This window comes from Melospiza melodia, chromosome 9 (genome assembly GCF_035770615.1).
Source record: "Melospiza melodia melodia isolate bMelMel2 chromosome 9, bMelMel2.pri, whole genome shotgun sequence".
Lineage (NCBI taxonomy): Eukaryota > Metazoa > Chordata > Aves > Passeriformes > Passerellidae > Melospiza > Melospiza melodia.
This window is the reverse complement of record NC_086202.1, coordinates 8219048-8237559: the sequence shown is the minus strand read 5'-3', so window position 1 is coordinate 8237559 and position 18512 is coordinate 8219048. Positions and strand designations below refer to the sequence as shown.

Here is an 18512-nt window from a genome sequence, read left to right as displayed (position 1 = left end):
TAGGATCTTAGAAAAAATCAATCTGTAAACCTTTCAGTGCCGTAATAACTATAAATCTTTCAGTGTCCATTATTCTGGGAAAGCTAATACTACTTCAGGTAATTAGGCAATATCCTAGCCATCACCTCTAAGCAGCAAAGGAGTCAGTCATATGTCTTTAAAAACATTAATTTGAAAGCACAAATGGAAGTAGGTTGCAGAGAACACTCATGCCCTCAACTTTAACCTCCAAATAACACTTTAAAGGCAAATGTCTAGCCCTTGCTTTGCTCAAATTATACTGTGCATTCCATCTTTTTAAAAATACATTAAAAATCAGGTGTGAAACAGAGATAAGTAAAAATTGTCTTTTTTCAGAAAGCAGTGCCATGCAACACTCACTTGCTAATTGGCATGCAGCACAAGTCTAAGCTTTGCTTTCAGGAAGGGTTCTTTGCCACCACTGCTGCTGTTCTGCAGCTGAGCTGCAAAGTTCACACTGCTGCTCTGTAACACAATCACTTCAGTGCCCAAATGCTTCTTTTCCTATTTGGTTTTCAGGTTGTTTAAAGACAACTGCAGACTCATCAGTATACTCTGACCCCAGTCTTTTTAAGATTTGTGCTTTTACCTTGCTGTACACTTTGTCTGCAGTCCCACTGATGTTACCTGTATGTGTTGAGTGTGTTCCAAGAGACCTGGCAAAATGTAATCTGATTTTTGCCTTTTACTCTGGGCATTTTTTAGAGAAGGATTAAAATCAGGTTAAGAAAATAGAGCCTGGCTAGTGCAGTTCTTCCTTAAAGGCAGAAGAAAAGGACTTTTTTTGTACTCAGCTGGACTCCCCATAGCTCTAGTCCCAGAACTGATGCTGAGAGTTCTGACTTCTGTAATACCTGTGCTTAAGCCACATTTTCATGTGAAGAGTACTTTATCCCCAGGAGGTGGCCACAGATACTTAGGGAATGATAGTGACAGGTCACAGTCTTTACCCAGACCACTTACATGATGTTAAATCAAAATGAATTAATGGACCTCTTAATTAGCCAGCCATAGGTCTTATTTGGCATGTACAAATGCTGAGGAAAACAATTCCTGAGTGAGAGAACTTGCCATCTGAAAGACAGACAGTCCTACACAACAACAGACTTGTCTGCTGCAGACAAGCTCTGCATTGCAGAGGCAGAAGCAGAATGTGGCCCACATATTCAAAAGATTGTAGTTCTGGCTTTTGGCTTATGCTTTATTATATAAGAGAAAGGAAAGGAAATGTTCATCTGATTGCTCAGTTTCTAGATGACATTTGTTAATTATCCTGAGTATTTCTATAGCTTTGACCTCTGAAAGGGCTTACAAAGCTATTTTTTCTCCTTCAGCTAAAGTGTTAGCAACTCCACTTTAAGGGAGAACAGTGAGGTGGCTCAACCAGCAGATGTGCTGAGTGATACATCACACTCCTCTGAGACCACTGGTGTCAAAGGACCAATGGAGTAAAATGTTTCACAATAAGAAAAAACAGCCATTGGAATAATCTCTCCAAGGAAGTGGTGGATTCCCAATGCTGGACAATTTTAATATTCAGCTGGACAGGGTGCTGCATCATCTTATCTAGATGTCTTAAGCTATAAGAAAACCTATTTTTTTTTTTTTTTTTTTGAGAGAGAGGTTTGAATGACAGAGAAGTATTTCTTAGTGCCTTACTGGTATTAGTTCTTCCTTACACAGATTTCCAGGGGCTCCTTTGCCTGGTCCTTGCACTTACTGGGCTAATCTTGGGGACAGAGGAACAAGGGGCAGGGAGATGATGAGGGCTGAATGACCATGATCGCTCTGTCTCCCCACAATCTCCCACATACAGGTGTGTGCCTACTCTGATATGCAATGCTGAGAAATTTGGCATGTGGGTTTCTTGAAATCCCACCAATTCCTACCTAGTTTTCCTTCTTGTTGTAAGTGCAGCCTCTGATCCACTCACCTTTGCTCAGGCTGGAGGTTCATGTGAGCCAGGAAGAGTCGTTCCTCTGACTTTAGTAGGTGGTATCTTAACCATTGAGAGAAAACTCAGCAGCCCTCAGATGCGTTGTTCACTTCTCTTTTGAGAATGCTTAGTTTGGCAGACAGGATCCTAGACTTAAATACAGATAATTTAGACTGAAACACTGTCACAGCCAGATGCCAAATGACTTAAGGCAAAATAGCTATGCTTCAGCTACTTCTCTGTGAACAGAGATAATTATTCCCTGCTGTACAGAACATGTAACAATAAAATCCATCACTGATTTTATACACTTTAAAAATAAGTACAACAATGTAGGCACTAAAATAGATCAGATTAATTTATTTTTTGGTGAAAGCTTAATTGCACAGCACTGAGAACACCTGAGATCATGTCTGAGTAGTAGCATAAAATTGCAGCAATCTTGAGGATGAAGTATATTTTCCCATAAGGACGGAGACATGGAGGTGGGAGACAAAAGTTAAAGAAAAGGGGAAAACACCTTGTATAGAAAAGAAAGAGGAAAAAGGACAAAGGAAAATGGGAATCGGTTAGAAATGGGAAATGAGGTGATTTATGTTCTTGGCTGCAGGGCAAAATTCAAATAGTTTAAAATACAAATACATCAATTTTATGTATCAAATTTCAGCTTTTTGCATAGCTCTCACAGCCATTTTCTGAATTTGTATCAAATAAATTGGGGTTACTGGTTCAACCACGAGTACTTATGTCCACAAAGACGCCCAGAGGCCTGGAGCACCTCTGCTATGAGGTCAGGCTGGGAACCGGGGCTGCTCATCCTCGAGGAGTCTCCGGGGAGACCTCAGAGCACCTTCCAGTACCTAAAGGTACAAGAGAGCTGAAGAGGGACTTTTTACAAGGGCACTCAGTGACTGCACCTGGGGGAATGGCTTCAAACTGAGAGAGGATGGGTTTAGATTAGATATTGGGAAGAAATCCTTTGCTGTGCGGGTAGTGAGGCCCTGACACAAGGTTTCCTAGAGAAGGTGCGGATGCCCCATACCCCATCCCTGGAAGTGTTCAAGGCCAGGTCAGGGCTTGGAATAACCCGGCCCAGTGCAAGGCTCCCCAAGCCGCTCCTCCCCGGCCGCGATGGCGGCACCGCGGGTTGCGGGCGCCCCGGCAGCAGCACTTGCCCCGCTCCGACCCTGGGCACCGGGGTCCCGCCTGGGCGGGGCGGAATGAGCGCCACGGGCCCGCCGGGAGCGCCTGCAGACGTCGCTGGCCTGCGGGGGCCGCTGCTTCTCCTCTTGCCGCCGACGGTCGTCGAGTGAGCGCCCGGCCCAGCTTCCCGCGTGGGGCAGCGCCGACGGCAGGGCGGCGGCCTGGGGTGAGCGCTGCTCTGAGGGGAGAGAGGGACGGGGCGGCCCGAGGTGAGCGCTGCTCTGAGGGACAGGGGCGGCCCGGGGTGAGCGCTGCTCTGAGGGACAGGGGCGGCCCGGGGTGAGCGCTGCTTTGAGGGGAGAGAGGGACGGGGCGGCCCGGGGTGAGCGCTGCTCTGAGGGACAGGGGCGGCCCGGGGTGAGCGCTGCTCTGAGGGGCAGGGGCGGCCAGGGGTGAGCGCTCTTCTGAGGGGCGGCAGGGGCGGCTCGGGGTGAGCGCTGCTCTGGGGTGAGAGAGGGGCAGGGGCTGGGCGCTTCGCTTTCCCCCAGGAAAGGAGCGGATGCGGCCCGGGGTGAGCGCTTTGCTGAGGGGAGGGTGGGCCGGAGGTGGTGGGGCTGGCTGCGAGCTTGGGTGCAGGCCGTGGGACGGGGTTGTCTTAATTTTATTCTGAGTTACTTAAAATCGCTTAATTTTAATCACTTAAAAATCACTTTAGAATCAGTTAATTTTAATAACACCTCTTTTATTGCGGTTGTTGAAAGCACATTTCTGGTGGAGTCGGTGTGCAGTGTCACTTAGACTACTCTGCTTTATTCGCAGGTTCATTTTAGTTTGTTTTCACCTATACTTTTAATTTAAAACAATTATATTGCATCTTAGCATTTGGAAAGCAGGTGCTGAAAATGCATTTCGGCAGAGCCCAGGGCTTTGCTTCCCCTCAGGCAGCCGCTGTTGGGGCAGTGGTTCCCCTCAGGGCATGAGGAACCCAGGAGTGCAGCCTGTGCTTTTCATTACTACAGACTTTTTTAACAAAAGTACAGCGAGGTCTCTTCCAGTGACACAGTGAGCTTCGTGTGCAGGTGTTGATGGCTGCTTCTATTTGTCAGTGTGTTCCTCTTCTGAAGGAATTTTCATAATTTAATCTCCTGTATTCATTGTTGAGTTCTTTAGTGCAGAAAGTGTTTTGCTGTTTGAACAAAAGAAATAGATGGTAGAGAATTAGCCTTCCAAAATGAATTCTTAAATGTATCTTCAGAATATGACCCAAAAATACTTTAATTTGTGTGCCTGCCTGAATTTATCTTTAAATCCATGCTTTTGCAGTTACCTGGCCCACAGCCACCTTTGGTCATACTCTAATGTCAACCTTTACGTGATGGCAGAACCACTTAATCTTCAACATAAGGAAGTTGCAGATGCAGATTTAAGCAACAGGGTCACAGGTACAAACTTACTGTTGAAAGACTTTTAGTTTTGAGGCTGAGTTTCTGAAATATTTAACAAAATCCAGTATTTTGTAAGCAAAGAATACAGGGTGTTTTTGACAAATGTAGAAACAGTACAGAAAGTTGTAGCAACAGCACAAGTGCAGTAAGAGAGACTTTGTCCTAAACTTGACAGAGGTGTCTTGACTTTATTCTTATGTGGTTGTGTATATGCTTTATTATTGATACACATCATCACTAGAGTATGGCTTGTAAATATAACTCCTAATTATCCAAACTTGTGCCTGCTGAAATGCCTCAGAATCTAAAAAACCCACCAAGATAATTGAGGTGTCAGGGAATTAGGACCAATACATGGGAGTTGGAGTTCCTTCAGCAATGCTTCTTGCCTCTTAAGTGCCTTGCTACTCTACTGTCTGATCCATGTTCTCTTACTCCCAAGTTGGGGAGAGGGAAAGGCTTCATTTTGGGAGATCTGAACTAGCTTTATGTACGAACAGCTTGGGTCTGGAGAGTTCATGAAATTTTGTGTTAGGCAAGCGTTTCAGTTCAGGCAGAGTTTCCAAGATTCACTTGCTTCCAGGTGGGAAAAAAAGGCCATGAAAGCTTTATGTTGTCTCAGTGGAGACCTTGGGCAGGCCTGCCAGGCTGGAACAAGATTTGAATGGTATATGTAGCCTAGAACAGAAAAAAATTCTTTGTAGGTGGATGAGTTTTCCACTTATCAAAACAGAGTTCCTGCTCTATTGATATGCAGGCTTAGATGCATGTCCTCTAAGAGTTGTTTGGTAAAGAAAAACTCACAGGAAAGACCACAAGGTTTATAAGGCACTCACTGGAAAGTCAGTCTCTTGTTTCAGAGCGTTTTGTTTGTCAGTATTGAGTGATAAGCACAGAAGGTGAAAGTGTTGTTTTAATAATACCATGATTGCATGATTGAGTAAATGTGGTGTCAGAATGGAAACAAGTGACTTCCAGAGTGTGTCAAGGTCCAAGCATCTCCGTCCCTCAAATGGGCTGGCAGAGTAGTAGGAGTAGCCAAGAGCCTTGTTTCTTCCTGCAAATATTCCATAACATAGGCATGTGTTGGTGTTGTTAATCAGATCCCTTTGCAAATACTTCTGCTTCTAGGAAGTTCTATGGAAGACAAAACTGGTAGAGAGAACTGCATAGCTGCAGCTGATAAAGAAAATACTGTGAGTTATTTCACTTTATAGTTGCCCCAAGTATTCTGAGCATTTCTAGGTAGCAGGAGTTATCAGCATGTATTTCTCTTTCTAGAACTTAAAAGTTTTGTCTCCTTTTGTTGTCATGTTTTTGTATATTAGAATATTTCTACCCTAATGGGCAGGTTTTTTCCAGTAAGAATGACTTCAGGTTTTTCTTCCACAGGTGTCACATTCTAATTGGATTAATGGGAAGCCAGAGAAATTGCAGTGTTCCTCTAAGAGTGCTTTTTCTATTTGCTATGATAAGAGTTTCTTGAGCTTGTTAGTACCACCCCCTAAAGGGGGCACTTGCCATCACTGTGGTCTGTTTGGTAAGTGCCTGCTGTCCTGCAGCCTGACACACAGTACATCTATCACTGAAACCAGACCAGGTTTGCTCAGAAATGTCTTTAAATGCATAAATATTTTTAACTTTCAGACACAAGTATATTCTATTCAGAACATAGTTGGAGTAACAGAACTGACAAGCAGAAGAGAGCATTTCTTTATCAGAAGTGATGGGGTTTTTTTCCCTTAAATGTAGAAGGAATTTGGGATATTTGGGTAGCAATGTCTGATAGCTGTATGTCAATACAAAGATCTATTTGTGTGTGCTTAGAATTGCAAGGGAGCTGTTTTGTAGAGCAGTTATTTAAACAGTTCCTGTTCCTTCCAATACATATTTTCCTCAGACTTCTCTTGTCTTTTTTTGTTTGGTTTGTTTTAGGAAAGCTCAGATGCTCACAGTGTCTGCAAACTTACTATTGCTCTGCAGATTGTCAGAAAAAAGACTGGCCAGCACATAGAGTCGTTTGTGATCCCCTTAAACAGAAGTAAGTTTGTAAAAGTTCTGCCAAATCATCTTCACAGAAAAACAATGTCTCTCCTACTACACATAAATAACCATGGGAAGGCACTAGTACAGTAAAATGTCTTGTTTATTCTTAAGCTAGTACTGCATTATCTTATGCCTGTCATTATTACATATTTTTAATTCTGCATTTTAGTGGATGAGGAATAAGGGTTGGCAAAAATCACATACTATGAGCACAGCTTTTTATCTATTTGCAAGTAGATTGTATTATTAATGCTACTTGTCAGTCTCTGGTTCTTCAAACTGACATATTTTTCTTTGATTACAGTTTAAGTCATAGCAAAACCAAGACAGGAGTTTATGTTAAGGTATGTCATACAATTTTGACTATGTCTTGACTGGATCTGCTGTGCTCATGTGATCTCAGCTCAAAGGAAAGCACTATTCCCTAACTGCTGTTGATATATTGCAGGAGGAAGTGAGGTTGAGTTTTGCTGTTGATGTTGTACTTCCAGATTCTGGTGAGTGCTTGGTTGTGTGGATAAAATAACTCACCACAATTAAGGCTTTTCTGTTCACACCCCTCCCTAACATGTGTAAAAGATAATCTGGTTTTTTTTTCTTCTGCCCTCCTCCCTCTTGGCGCTTTCCCAACCTCTCCCTTGACTTCTTTTTTTTTTTTTTTTTCAATTCTACTTTTTCACCTTTCCATAAAATGTCAGTTCCTGAAATAACCTTGCTAAGGGTAATAACCTTAAATTTTAGGAAGGTTACTTTTCCAATAGAATTGTATTAACTTCAGTGTGTTCTGGGTCATCTTGTTTATTTTTCTGTTTTAATAGATGCATGAAAATTTGGTACCATTTTGTTTCTTTCTCATGCATTTTTAACTCTTTAAAAATCAGTGCCAATTTCTAGTTCCATATAGGATTTTACCAGCTTTCATTACATTTCATACATGCTCACTAAGTATTCCAGAGAAAGAGCAATCATTGGATATTGCTGTATCCAGTTGGAGAACTCTATAAGCATGTTTATATTTCTAATCTAGCAAGCTTCAGTGAGAGCCAAGCCAAGCACAAGACCTTTGAGGAGTCAGAATTCAGATTTCCAGTTGAGCTGGGTTTGATTGTCAAAGCAGATCAGTACATGCAAGGTGCACCTTTTGTCATGTTGTTTACATTTTTCTGTGGCTGCAGACAGGAGCAATGTAGTGCCAAGACTGTATTCATTGAATTGATCTGCAGCCCACAGGAACATTCAGGGATGTGGTGGTTGATGCTCCTAGCTTGCTAAACTTGCTCACCTGCAGGAAGCTTATCTGCATGTGATGCTGGGCAGTCTCTCAAAGAATGGTTCACTTCAGTCCCCTTTAAATACAACTGATTAAGTATTGTGCTGGGCATATTTCACATTTGGTTGCTTCACAGCACAGTAGTGGTGAAGTGATGTGTAACCTGCTACCCTTTTGGAGAGAGGATCACATAAATGGCACTGCGTTCTTGAAATGTTCATGCATTCATTCCAGACTTTATAAGCAACTGAAACACCTGTATTGAGGTTTTAATTTTAAAAGAATGACATTGAAAGTTTGGAATGCTGCTTCATGCATTCAGCTGAGAAACCAAGATTTACAAAGACATCTTGACTAAATTATTACATACTCAGTGTTGTAAATAATGAGGTAAGTTATGAATCCTTGTGTCTAAAAAGCCATAATCAGTTTTTCAGCTCACAGTCTTTAGTGACTGCAAGTAAATGTTGGTTGTTACTGCTTTTCTCATTTTATGAAGTCAGACAGTCTTGGAGCTGTGAATGTGCTCAGAAAACTCAAGTAGTTGAGCTACTCTGAAATTACCTTTGTTTTTCATTTTAAACATTAAGTGCTGAACAAATAAGTAGAACATACTCACCTTGTGATAGGAATATAGATCTGGCTCAGAGGATGGTTCTGAAGTGAAACTAGCTGATGGCTATTTGTGTGCTAAATCATTTATTCTTGATCTATATTTTAGAAGACTGCCTAAGTAAAGTTCCCTTAGAAATGAAGTCTCATTTAGCTTCAGGAGGTGATGCCAAAGTATACTCTCCAAGAGGTAAGCAAGCAAGCCAAACTAAACTTGGGGAATTTTAGCTCCTCCTGTACTGCATGATGTTCTAGCTGCTCACTAGCATCACCTCAAAGTTAAAAATGTTGGCTAATGGAGCTTCAGGTCACTGCATACATTAGCTCATAGACATTTTAATAGTATAAAACATTTGTATAGTGGTTATTATATAAGCATTAATTTCATAATGCGACAGGAGCCTTTGAAGTCCAAAGCATCAATTAAAAAAAAATAAATTTCAGTATGTTTATATTTTCAAAGTCAACTAGCTTTTGATTGGCAACCTTTTTTCTTTTTTATGTGCAGTATCAGAAAACCATTCAAAGGGAGGTGAAAAAAATATACCTGAGGATGAAGACTCTTCTCACTGCATTAATTCAATTACCAAGTTTGTCTCTTTAAATATTGGAGATGAATTTTCTGGTGTGGTTTCTCACATTCAAAGTCCAGACACCTTTTTTTGTCAGCGGATGCAAAGTGCCCGTAAGTGATGGTTGGAAATGGGATGTAGAATGCCTGGTGTGGCATTTTTCTCTTTGGTAGGGAGTGGCTGGAGGAGAGTGAATTTTTCTTCTGTGTCCATGTGCAGCCCTTTAATTCTGGGTAATCAGTAGCAAAGTGTGTCCTTGGGAAGAAGCTGCCTACCTCATCATCTGCCTGTTGTTGGAAGAGCTGTCTTCCTTGGTTTCTTCTTGGCATGCCTCCACTAGCTTGCTTTCAATTTGCACAGGCTTCAGCTTTGCCTCTTTGCTGAAAAAAATCCATCCCTGGTTTTCCCTGTCTGTTCACTGCTGCTGTGATTCCTCAGACACACATGAGGACTCTCTTGGATGTTAATGACAGAAGAGCCCTACTCTGATCAGTGTTAAACATTTGAAATAATCTCCATTAGACTATAAGATGTTCTTCCAGGCTTTGAGCTTAATTATTTTGTAATAATTGCAAGATAGGCTATATTCCAAAACTTATGTATTTTAATATCAGGTCAACTTGCTGAGCTTGAAGCATCCCTTAATGAGTACTGTGGCAAAATTCCCAGTAGTCCATCTTTCCGTCCTGCTGCTGGCAATGTGTGCTGTGCCCAGTTCACAGGTAAAAATGGACTGAAAACGCTAAGTTATGTCACTTAAATTTATTACCAAAAAGATACAATTTGTAATTATGTTTAGAAATGTTTTATGTAGAGTTTATTTATCTCTGATTTTTAGCTGTGGGTAATGCTGGGTATTGATTTGAAAAATTCTGTATCTGTAAAGTACCAATTTTAAAATGTCCCTTTATTGAGCAATAAACGTTGGATTCAGATTATTTAGAATAGCTTTTTAAGAGATCGTGGAAAGTTTGGGGTTTTTTATGTTGCTAAGTACTATTTCCCCAGGGCTGGAAATAGGTATATGTTTGAAATTTCAGTCCCCAAAAGAGGCACAGAAGAAATGGGATTATATGGAATGATGCTGCTCTCACAGACTGCTTCTCAAAATGCTACTTTAGCCAACACCTGGTAGTCCTAAGCTGTACTGAGATGGATGTATTTTTATATTGGTCTGTCAAAAAAAAAAAATCATTCTCAGACAAAACATCTGTGTCTTCCTTTCTAGAGGACAACCTTTGGTATCGTGCTGCTGTTACAGCTTATGCTTCTGAAGACACTGTTTTGGTGGACTATGTGGATTATGGTAATTCTGACTCTCTTCCACTGACCAGACTTCGTCCTATAATTCCAAGCTTAATGGAGTTGCCAGCTCAAGCCATAAGATGTAGCCTGGCAGGTATGAAGTAAATGATTAGCAGTTTCACACTAGATAGGGGGAGGACAAGTGGTGTTGCACAACCACCACAGCTGTAGTATCACACATGGAAACGTGGGAAAGGATGGAGGTAATGGTAGGGCATTATTTCCAGAATTCTTAACTGTCATGGCATATCTACAAAATGTGACAAATATTTCAGAATGTACTTGCAGTTGTTGTACCTGTCCACACATTGTGAGAGTTGGACTGACCTCAGAACATTTCCATACTATGTGACTTTTTAGGTGTAAAGGCACCATCAGCACAGACCTCAGAATGTATTTCCTACTTGAGAAAACTGGTGAAAGACAAAGTGTTGACAGTAAAAGTAGTGGATAAAGAGAGCTCTAAATCCGTGGTGGAGCTTACAGATGCCTCAAGTACTCCAGTAATAAATGTATCAAGCCTTCTCCTTGAGGAAGGCTTTGCAGCTGAGGAGCTGAGCATGGCCTCACCAGCAGCCAGAGGGAGTGATGTGGAGCAAGCCAAGGGTGAGTATGAACACATCTTGCTGCCTGGCATTGCTCACCTCCTGCTAGGCTGGGTACAGAGAATGCAAGCTCTTATCTCTAAGAGCTTTTCAGTCTGGCTCCTCAAGTCTAGCCCTCACAAGTTCAAAGGTTATCCATAGCAACTGAACTGTAAAGAGTTGTGTGTCTGTGTGTGTGTCCAGGTGTGCACACTTAACTAAGTTGTTATTGCCTGCTTTTGGAAGTTGGTACTTATTATTGTTAGAAGTCTTAACATTTCCAGTTGAAGTAGGTTATGACTGGTTATTACCTGGTTATTCCTACATCCTTATCCATTAGTGCAAATAATATTTGCTCTATTGTCATCTTCATTGTCCTGTATTTTACACATAGACCTCATACTTAGTCCTTGAAAATTTGACTGTAGTAGTTTATAAAGCTTCAAGTCTATGCTTATATTGCCTTGTTTGAATTTAGTGGCCAAAACTTCAATCCAAGAGATTTTTGCTAAAGTTACATTAAATTTCTTTGAAATCTTGGAGAAGATTCCTGGCTCCTGTCTTATGAAGCATGCTAAGTTCCTTTTTTTTTCCATGCTGTGTCTGGCAAATGTAGTTATTCTCTTCTGATCCATTGGTACTGAAAGCTTTTTGTCAAGTCTGTTGAAATAATTTTGATCTTTCTCACTAGAGGCTGTGTGGCTAGGACACAATTATTCCTTGTCTTCGTTCAGAAGAGTAAGGAATCTTACAAAAAAATTAGAATAAAAAGTAACTTTCCTGGCTGTATTTAAACACATCTGTGGCCCTCACCAAGGGCCTGTTTTGTACTTCCTTGCTTTATTGGTTACCTCTCACCTTTTTGTCATTTCTGTCACTGAGCCAGAGCTGTTGAATGCAGGTTTTAAACAGAGTGTGTTCTCCAGTGCCATGATTTAGTGTTCCCATGATGCATTCTACAACTTGTGTTTAATAATAAGTTTCTTTCAGGTACCTGAGTATAACATTCAGTGCAAATTTCTGCCACCAGTCTTTCTAGTCTTTTTTGCTCTTCCTCCTTGGATTGGTGACAGATGTTTCCCTTTTCTATGCTCCCTACCCTGTTCCCTGGTGCCAGAGTTCCCCAGTGCCCCTCTTGCCCAGGCTGTTGCCAGCCAGCCTTTACCTCTCTATGTAATTACTCTTCCCTGCTATCTGTGGCTTGCTCTTCTTGATAATGAAGAATTACATTAAAGAACTGGCATATTTCTCTTGGTTTTACTCTGCAAAGAGGCTCTCACTGGTAATTAGTCTGTTGGACAGTTTATAACATGAAATTCAAGGATGTGAATGAGCATTTGGGATGGGGATTTTTTTCCTGTAAAAGTTACTTTAATTTCTTTTTATTCTGTGCTTTTTTTGGTCCTCTCTAGAGGACACAACGAACAAAAGAATGTGCAAGTGGATTAAATTAACTCTTAACCAAACACTCAGTGTCATAGTGTGTACAGTGTACAATCCTGGAGAATTCTACTGTCAGATTTCAAACAGCCATGGTAAGTTTATTCAGCTTAATTCTTTCTGGTAGTTTCTTTGCTTCCTAGTTTGTCTAGTTTGTTATTATAGGTCTAATTAACTACTATGTCAAGTAAGCTTACAGCACAAAGGCTTACCTCTGAGGTTTTTATCTGAGAATACAAGTGGAGTGGCCCAGAAATTGCATCATGGTATTGAAATCTGAATAATGTTGAAGATAAGCAGTAGAGGAAAGTGAATGAGTTACTATAACCTAGTCAAAGGTTATCTTAATTTTTTTTTCACTGGAAGAGTGGCCAGGCATGGAATAAGTTGTGCAGGAAGGTGGCAGAGTCATTGTCTCTGGAAGTGTGCAAGAGGCATCTGGATGTGATACTTGGGGTGACTGTGGTGGTGCTGGCTTGATGGTTGGACTAAATGATCTTGAAGGGTCTTTTCCATCCTTGATGGTGTAGTGATTCTGTTAATAAAAGCAAGTAAGACACATGTTCCCTGTGCCAAGACAGTATTTACTGGAGCTCTCTTCTAGTACGCTCTCATAATTTATAAAAACTTAAGAGATACAATAATTGTTACACAAAAATGAGAAAATGCAGCTGTTGGGATATGACTTCCTCTTGGATTAGTTAAAAAGTAATCTTGTTTCTCTACCAGAAGTCTGTATAAAGACTTCTGACAGCCATTGGTGTTTTAAATGCTAGAAAAAGAATGTGACAAAATTCAGTGGCTGAAGAGGGAGCTAAAGGCATTCAAACAAAAACTATGGGGCAGCTCTTAAAAAGTGAGGGGTGTTTGTTCCTTGACTTATGTAGCCAAGGAGTACATTTGAAGGTTTACAAGTAAACTCTAGAGTGAACTGATAAAGTTCAAGTCTGCTCATTTCATTGATCTCATCTTTGTGTTTTTTCTAATTTTCAGAGTTACTTGCTCTAAACTCGCTTAACAAAACATTGTCTGAATACTGTCAGAATACACCACCAGATGTTTTGGAGCCTGAGAATGGAGACCCTTGCTGTGCTTTTTACTTTGGCAAGTAACAGAATAAAATTGTTTTGTTTTTATAGGGTGAACATGAAAAATCAGCTGATAGTTCACATTAGTAGAGGACAGCAAAGAATTACATTTATTTACTGACAAGTGAAAGCTGGTAGACTTAGCAAATGTGTGAAGTAATTACTAATTTTTTTTTAATCTTTAAAATTAGAGGATGGTAACTGGTACCGTGCTGTGGTGCAAAAAGTCACTTCAGATGGAAGAGTTCGAGTGAGCTTTGTGGACTATGGGAACACTGAGGATGTACCACGGGATAACATCCGACAGATCTCACCCTCATTCCTAAAACTTCCATTTCAGGCAATTAAATGCTGGCTCTCAGGTGAACCTCATTTTCTCTTCAAGAGCTCTTGCATTTAGAGACTTGCTGCTTTGGGGAATACTGTGCAGAACTGTTCTTTTGGGTTTGTTCATTTGCTTTCTCTTCTCTGAGCAGTTCTCTGGAGTGATCTGCATGGACTTTGCTTACTGCTTTACTGGTCAAAAGGGAGCTTGTTTAGTTCTGCTTCATGAGTAATGCTTACAGGTTTTTGGTTGTTGCCTTCCTAGGAGTAAAGGTGCTTTTGTGCAACTTTATTTCTCAAAGCTTTTGCAGGCAGTGGAGCTAATCTGTTTTAGTGAAGCAAGTTGGCCTTTCGGTTCTTTCACTTGACTCCTGAAGAGTTTGGCACTGTATTGCTGCTTCTCAGTGTTTTGCAAATTCCTTTTCCACACCGCTCAAAATTCTGCAGAACTTCTCTTTCTTTCTAGTGTAGTCTGCTTGGTTTAAAAATGAAAAGTGTGGAAACAGGAAAAAGCTCAAAACCTCATTTTGTTCAAGTGTCTTGTGCTGTTCCCCTGCCCACCCACCCTTAAAACACTTTGGTTTTGTCTGCTCCTTTGATAAAAAGGCCTGATTATACTGATCCAAAACCAGTTTTAATAATGTTGTTTGTGCTGAGGGAAAGGATTGACTTGGCTGAATCATAAAATATAAAAGATGAAACTTGGGTGTCCTGAGAAAATGTGGGCATTTAGAAGAAAAGAGGAAGAGGGAGAGCAGTTAACAGGATGAAGGACAATGTGTTGCCCTAGGGTTAGTAAAAGCCTTGATATTTCAGGGTATGCTCTAAAGAAATTTTTTAAAGGAAATTATAATGTTGAGGAAAGTCAATATTAGTGAATGGAGATATTTTAACAGTTTCTCACTTCCCAGGTATAAAGCCTGGAAACAGCCAGTGGAATCCAGAAGCTACAAGAAGATTTCATATGTACACTTCAGGCTTAGAGCTTCAAGCCACAGTAACTTCCCTTTCTGAAGATGGGGCAGGTGTAGTGCTTACTGATAATTCCACAGATTGTCCAACAATTATCAATGAGATACTAACTTCAGAAAAACTGGTTGTAAAGGAAGTTCTACAAGATGAAAATGACTTTCCAAACACATCTATGGACCAGAAAGGTAATTAAAGGAATATTAATTTTTAGATTGAACAATTTTAGATTTAAGAATTTAGATTTAAGAATTTTCAGTATTCCAGCCTTTAACTGTTATTTGCTTGTTTAACTACAATTAATATCAATGCATAGTTTCGGGTATATTGTCAGTTCTTAGAGTTGAACACCAACTGTCCTGCAGGTGGCATTATAGACAAAAAGAGAAAGTTAAAAATCTGTGTGTCTTAAATGAATGTTGTTTGACTCTGTGGGAATCAGAGAATTAGAAATTTTCTATGACTGAAACTTTTCTCATATTTCCTTTTCAAGGTCTGGTTTTCTTTTTTCTGAGCTTTTTTTTTACTTTAGCTACTTTTATATGTCAACAGTTTATGAACAGCAAAGTAAGCATTATTTATTTTGATTTAGATTTGTCTTCCCGAAGGGAAGGCATGTAGTCGTGTCTGAAATTCAAAAAATTATTATAAATATCAAATAAAATAACAGTTCCTTAAAATACATGTATGTTTGGAGGACAGTGGTAACACTGCATTTTCTTACAATTTCTGTTAGCAACTTCACTTGGGCACTGGAAGTCAATTGAGTTGGCTGTAGATGAAACCATGTCTGTCTGTGTAACTGAAGTTGTAAGCCCAGACTTGTTCTATGCTGTACCATTTCCAAAAAAAGGTAAGAAAAAGTGTTCATTGTTCCTAATACCAGTAAGAAGTCACTGTTGCAAGCTAGTTAATAAAATTGTGTGTAGTGAACTGAAGTGTAGAAATGTATCTTGGGCAGTAGGAAAATACAAAAATGTCAAAGGTGGGAGCAAGAGGCTTAAGTATGGACTTCATTGTACCCAGACATGGTTAGTGAATGTGGTTTTTCTTCCTGTAGGTCAAAAGAAGCTCTTTAGGGAGCTGATTTCACTGGAAGACTATTGCAGATCTTGCAACAAGCAGCCCTTCCAACCAAAACTGGGTGAAGCCTGTTGTGCTCAGTTTTCAGGTGAGACATTCCTTTGTCCTTCCATTTCCTTGGCCAGTGCAAAACACAGCTTTCATTTTTGCTGTAGACAAAGGAAAAACACCAGCTTGAAAGTGCTTATGGATCTCTTAATTGTGCTTCTTGTCAATTGGCCTTTTATATATCCACCACAGTATTTAAAATTCTTTAAAAACTCTACAGTTTCTTGTTCTCGAGATAAAGTGTGTTTATAAGATGATTCTTCACACATGACCATTCTTGCCCCAATCTTTTCAGGTAATGGCAATTGGTACAGAGCTGTTGTTCTGGAAGCTTCCAAGTCTGCAGTGAAAGTTCTGTATGGAGACTATGGCAACACAGAAACTTTACCCCTTTCAAAGGTGCTGCCAATCACTGACTCCTATTTAAAGCTGCCTTTTCAGACTATTACATGTTCACTTGCAGGTAAGAAAACCACCCCAAAATAGGCAAAAAAACCGCACCCCAAAAACCTCTGACTGGTTTTCTTGAACCTTATAATTTTTTACCTGTTCTGGTAGTAGTGTTCATTCCTTAATACTGGTAAACAACATGACAATATTCTGAAATAGTATATTGGTAAGCACAGTAAAAGCTGGTTTAGAAAGCATGGTTTTAGTTCATTATCTCTAGAATTTCAGCTATTTATATTAGGAAAATTTAGCATCATATTTTCCAAAGCATATATGTACTATTCAAGTTATATCTTAATTATTTATATAACAGACTTGATTTTCCTTTTTCCACAGGAATAGAGAAAGCTGAGTGGTCTCCATTAGTGCTTGACACGTTGAAAAAACTGTTATTGAAGCAACATGTCACAATTACAGTGAAAGGGATTAATGGAAATGTTAATTTAGTAACAGTGGAGAAGCACTTGGACAATGGTTATGTGAATGTAGCTGACAAACTGCTAAAGGAGGGTTTGGTCACATCCTGCAGTGCTAAGAACTCACATAGTGAACATCAAGGTACATACTTGGGCTTGATTACTTCAGTTTGCTTATTCTTGTAAGCACACGGGGTGGCTAAATGACTTTTCCTTCTAAAAATCCTGGACAATGCCACATGTCACCTCTTAAATTAGGGAAGGAATGTGTGTATGTGTATTTTGCTCATTCACTTTGGTTTTTGTAGGTGATGAAGGTGAGACCAGCTGCTGCTGCAAAGAATTAAAAGTGCAAGTAAGATTTACTCCAAGCAATACTTCCTTTTTTATGTTTCCAGAATTCAAAAGAAACCCTGTGTAGGAAGCAAATGGGAGTAGGGGGAATAATAGCTACTGAAACATGGAAGTTTAGTGAAATGTGTCCTGACACACTCAGTTTTTTTATATAAGATAATAATTAGAGTACCCTGAAGCTGAGGGAAGGATGGTGTTTGGAGCACACAGACTTCATTAGTCTGTACTTTGCCTCACAGACAGCTCTTACTTCATTTTTCAAGTGTTTAATTCTCAGGAGTGGCACTTTTCTCTGTTATCTAATTTAAGATGGCAATCTCAATCTTAATTTGAGTATTTAATCAGTTTGGTTTGAGGAAGCTGCTTCAGGGGGAAAAAGGGGGGGGAGGGACATATACATGGACAAGGGGAGGTCAGCTACAGTTCTGTTGGCTTTTTCCCCTTCCAGAAGACTTTACAAGAGAAAGGAACTAAATCTATTTATTGAATTAATATAGTATTTAGCTGAGTTTGTCATATTAGCATCTACCCTGATCTGAAATCAGCAATTAAAAAAACCCCAGAATTGTATACTTCTAACTCTTTCTGCTTATTCCACAGCTTGAAAAGCATAAACAAGTCCTACTCTTCCTTTTAAACAAGTTTGGGAATCCAGATGGATTCAGTGATATGAAAAATCTGTTGAACCACTAAGTCTCTGACAGGCACCATTTCATTTTCATGTCCACCAAGTTGCTGCAGTTCCTTTTTTAGAAGATCAAGAGCATCAGCTTAAAAAATGAGGGTCACTGTGTAGAAACTGTGCTGTTTAAGTACCTGCATTTATCTGTGTGCTTGATTGTTACTGTGACACAAGTATGTAACTTGGAGGATTGCAAACCTGCAAGCTAAAATTTCTGTTCTGTTCTTGTTTTATGCTACCATGTGCTACTAAACATCTTGCTTGTATTTTCTTGTTGAATGCACAGAAGTTTATGGAATGGCCATTACATTGTGAGTCTGTTCTGCAGACTTGCATTTGGAATGATTGCAATTGTAAGGCTCACTTAACTTTGGTACCATTTATATCACTTGAAAAACTCTCTATCTTCTTTAATTACTGATCTTTCAGCCTAATTTCAGGTCTGTAGTTAGACCTTGATTTCAGTATCATTAAAGGTTGAATGTTGTCTTGGACTGAATACAGATAGTTCTCTCTAAAATCAGTAAACACTTTAATGTGCACAGTTCTTTTTTTACATTTATGCTGTATAATATGCATCTGTGAATGTTATTTTTAAGTGAATTGTATTGAAGCTGTTTTTTGTGTAGCTACATCATCAGGATTTCTACCCCATCAAGTTTTCACATCATAATAAAAAAGACCCAGTCTCAGCAATGACAAAAATACTAAATCAAATTGTTAA

The 18512-nt window shown here is 39.9% G+C and overlaps 1 protein-coding gene across 1 annotated transcript; it reads left to right on the top strand.

The window, feature by feature from the left end:
- The first annotated feature begins 2436 nt into the window (after positions 1-2436).
- TDRD1 (tudor domain containing 1) lies at positions 2437-17173 on the top strand. The gene is given in 23 exon segments (XM_063162887.1): positions 2437-2442; positions 3054-3293; positions 3295-3326; positions 4424-4542; positions 5677-5741; positions 5938-6085; positions 6481-6586; positions 6896-6935; positions 7040-7088; positions 8586-8663; positions 8982-9158; positions 9660-9767; positions 10274-10465; positions 10729-10956; positions 12347-12469; positions 13368-13478; positions 13654-13824; positions 14698-14943; positions 15492-15608; positions 15816-15926; positions 16182-16349; positions 16673-16894; positions 17061-17173. Coding segments are annotated over 23 exon segments (2970 nt in total).
- Positions 17174-18512: the final 1339 nt, after the last annotated feature.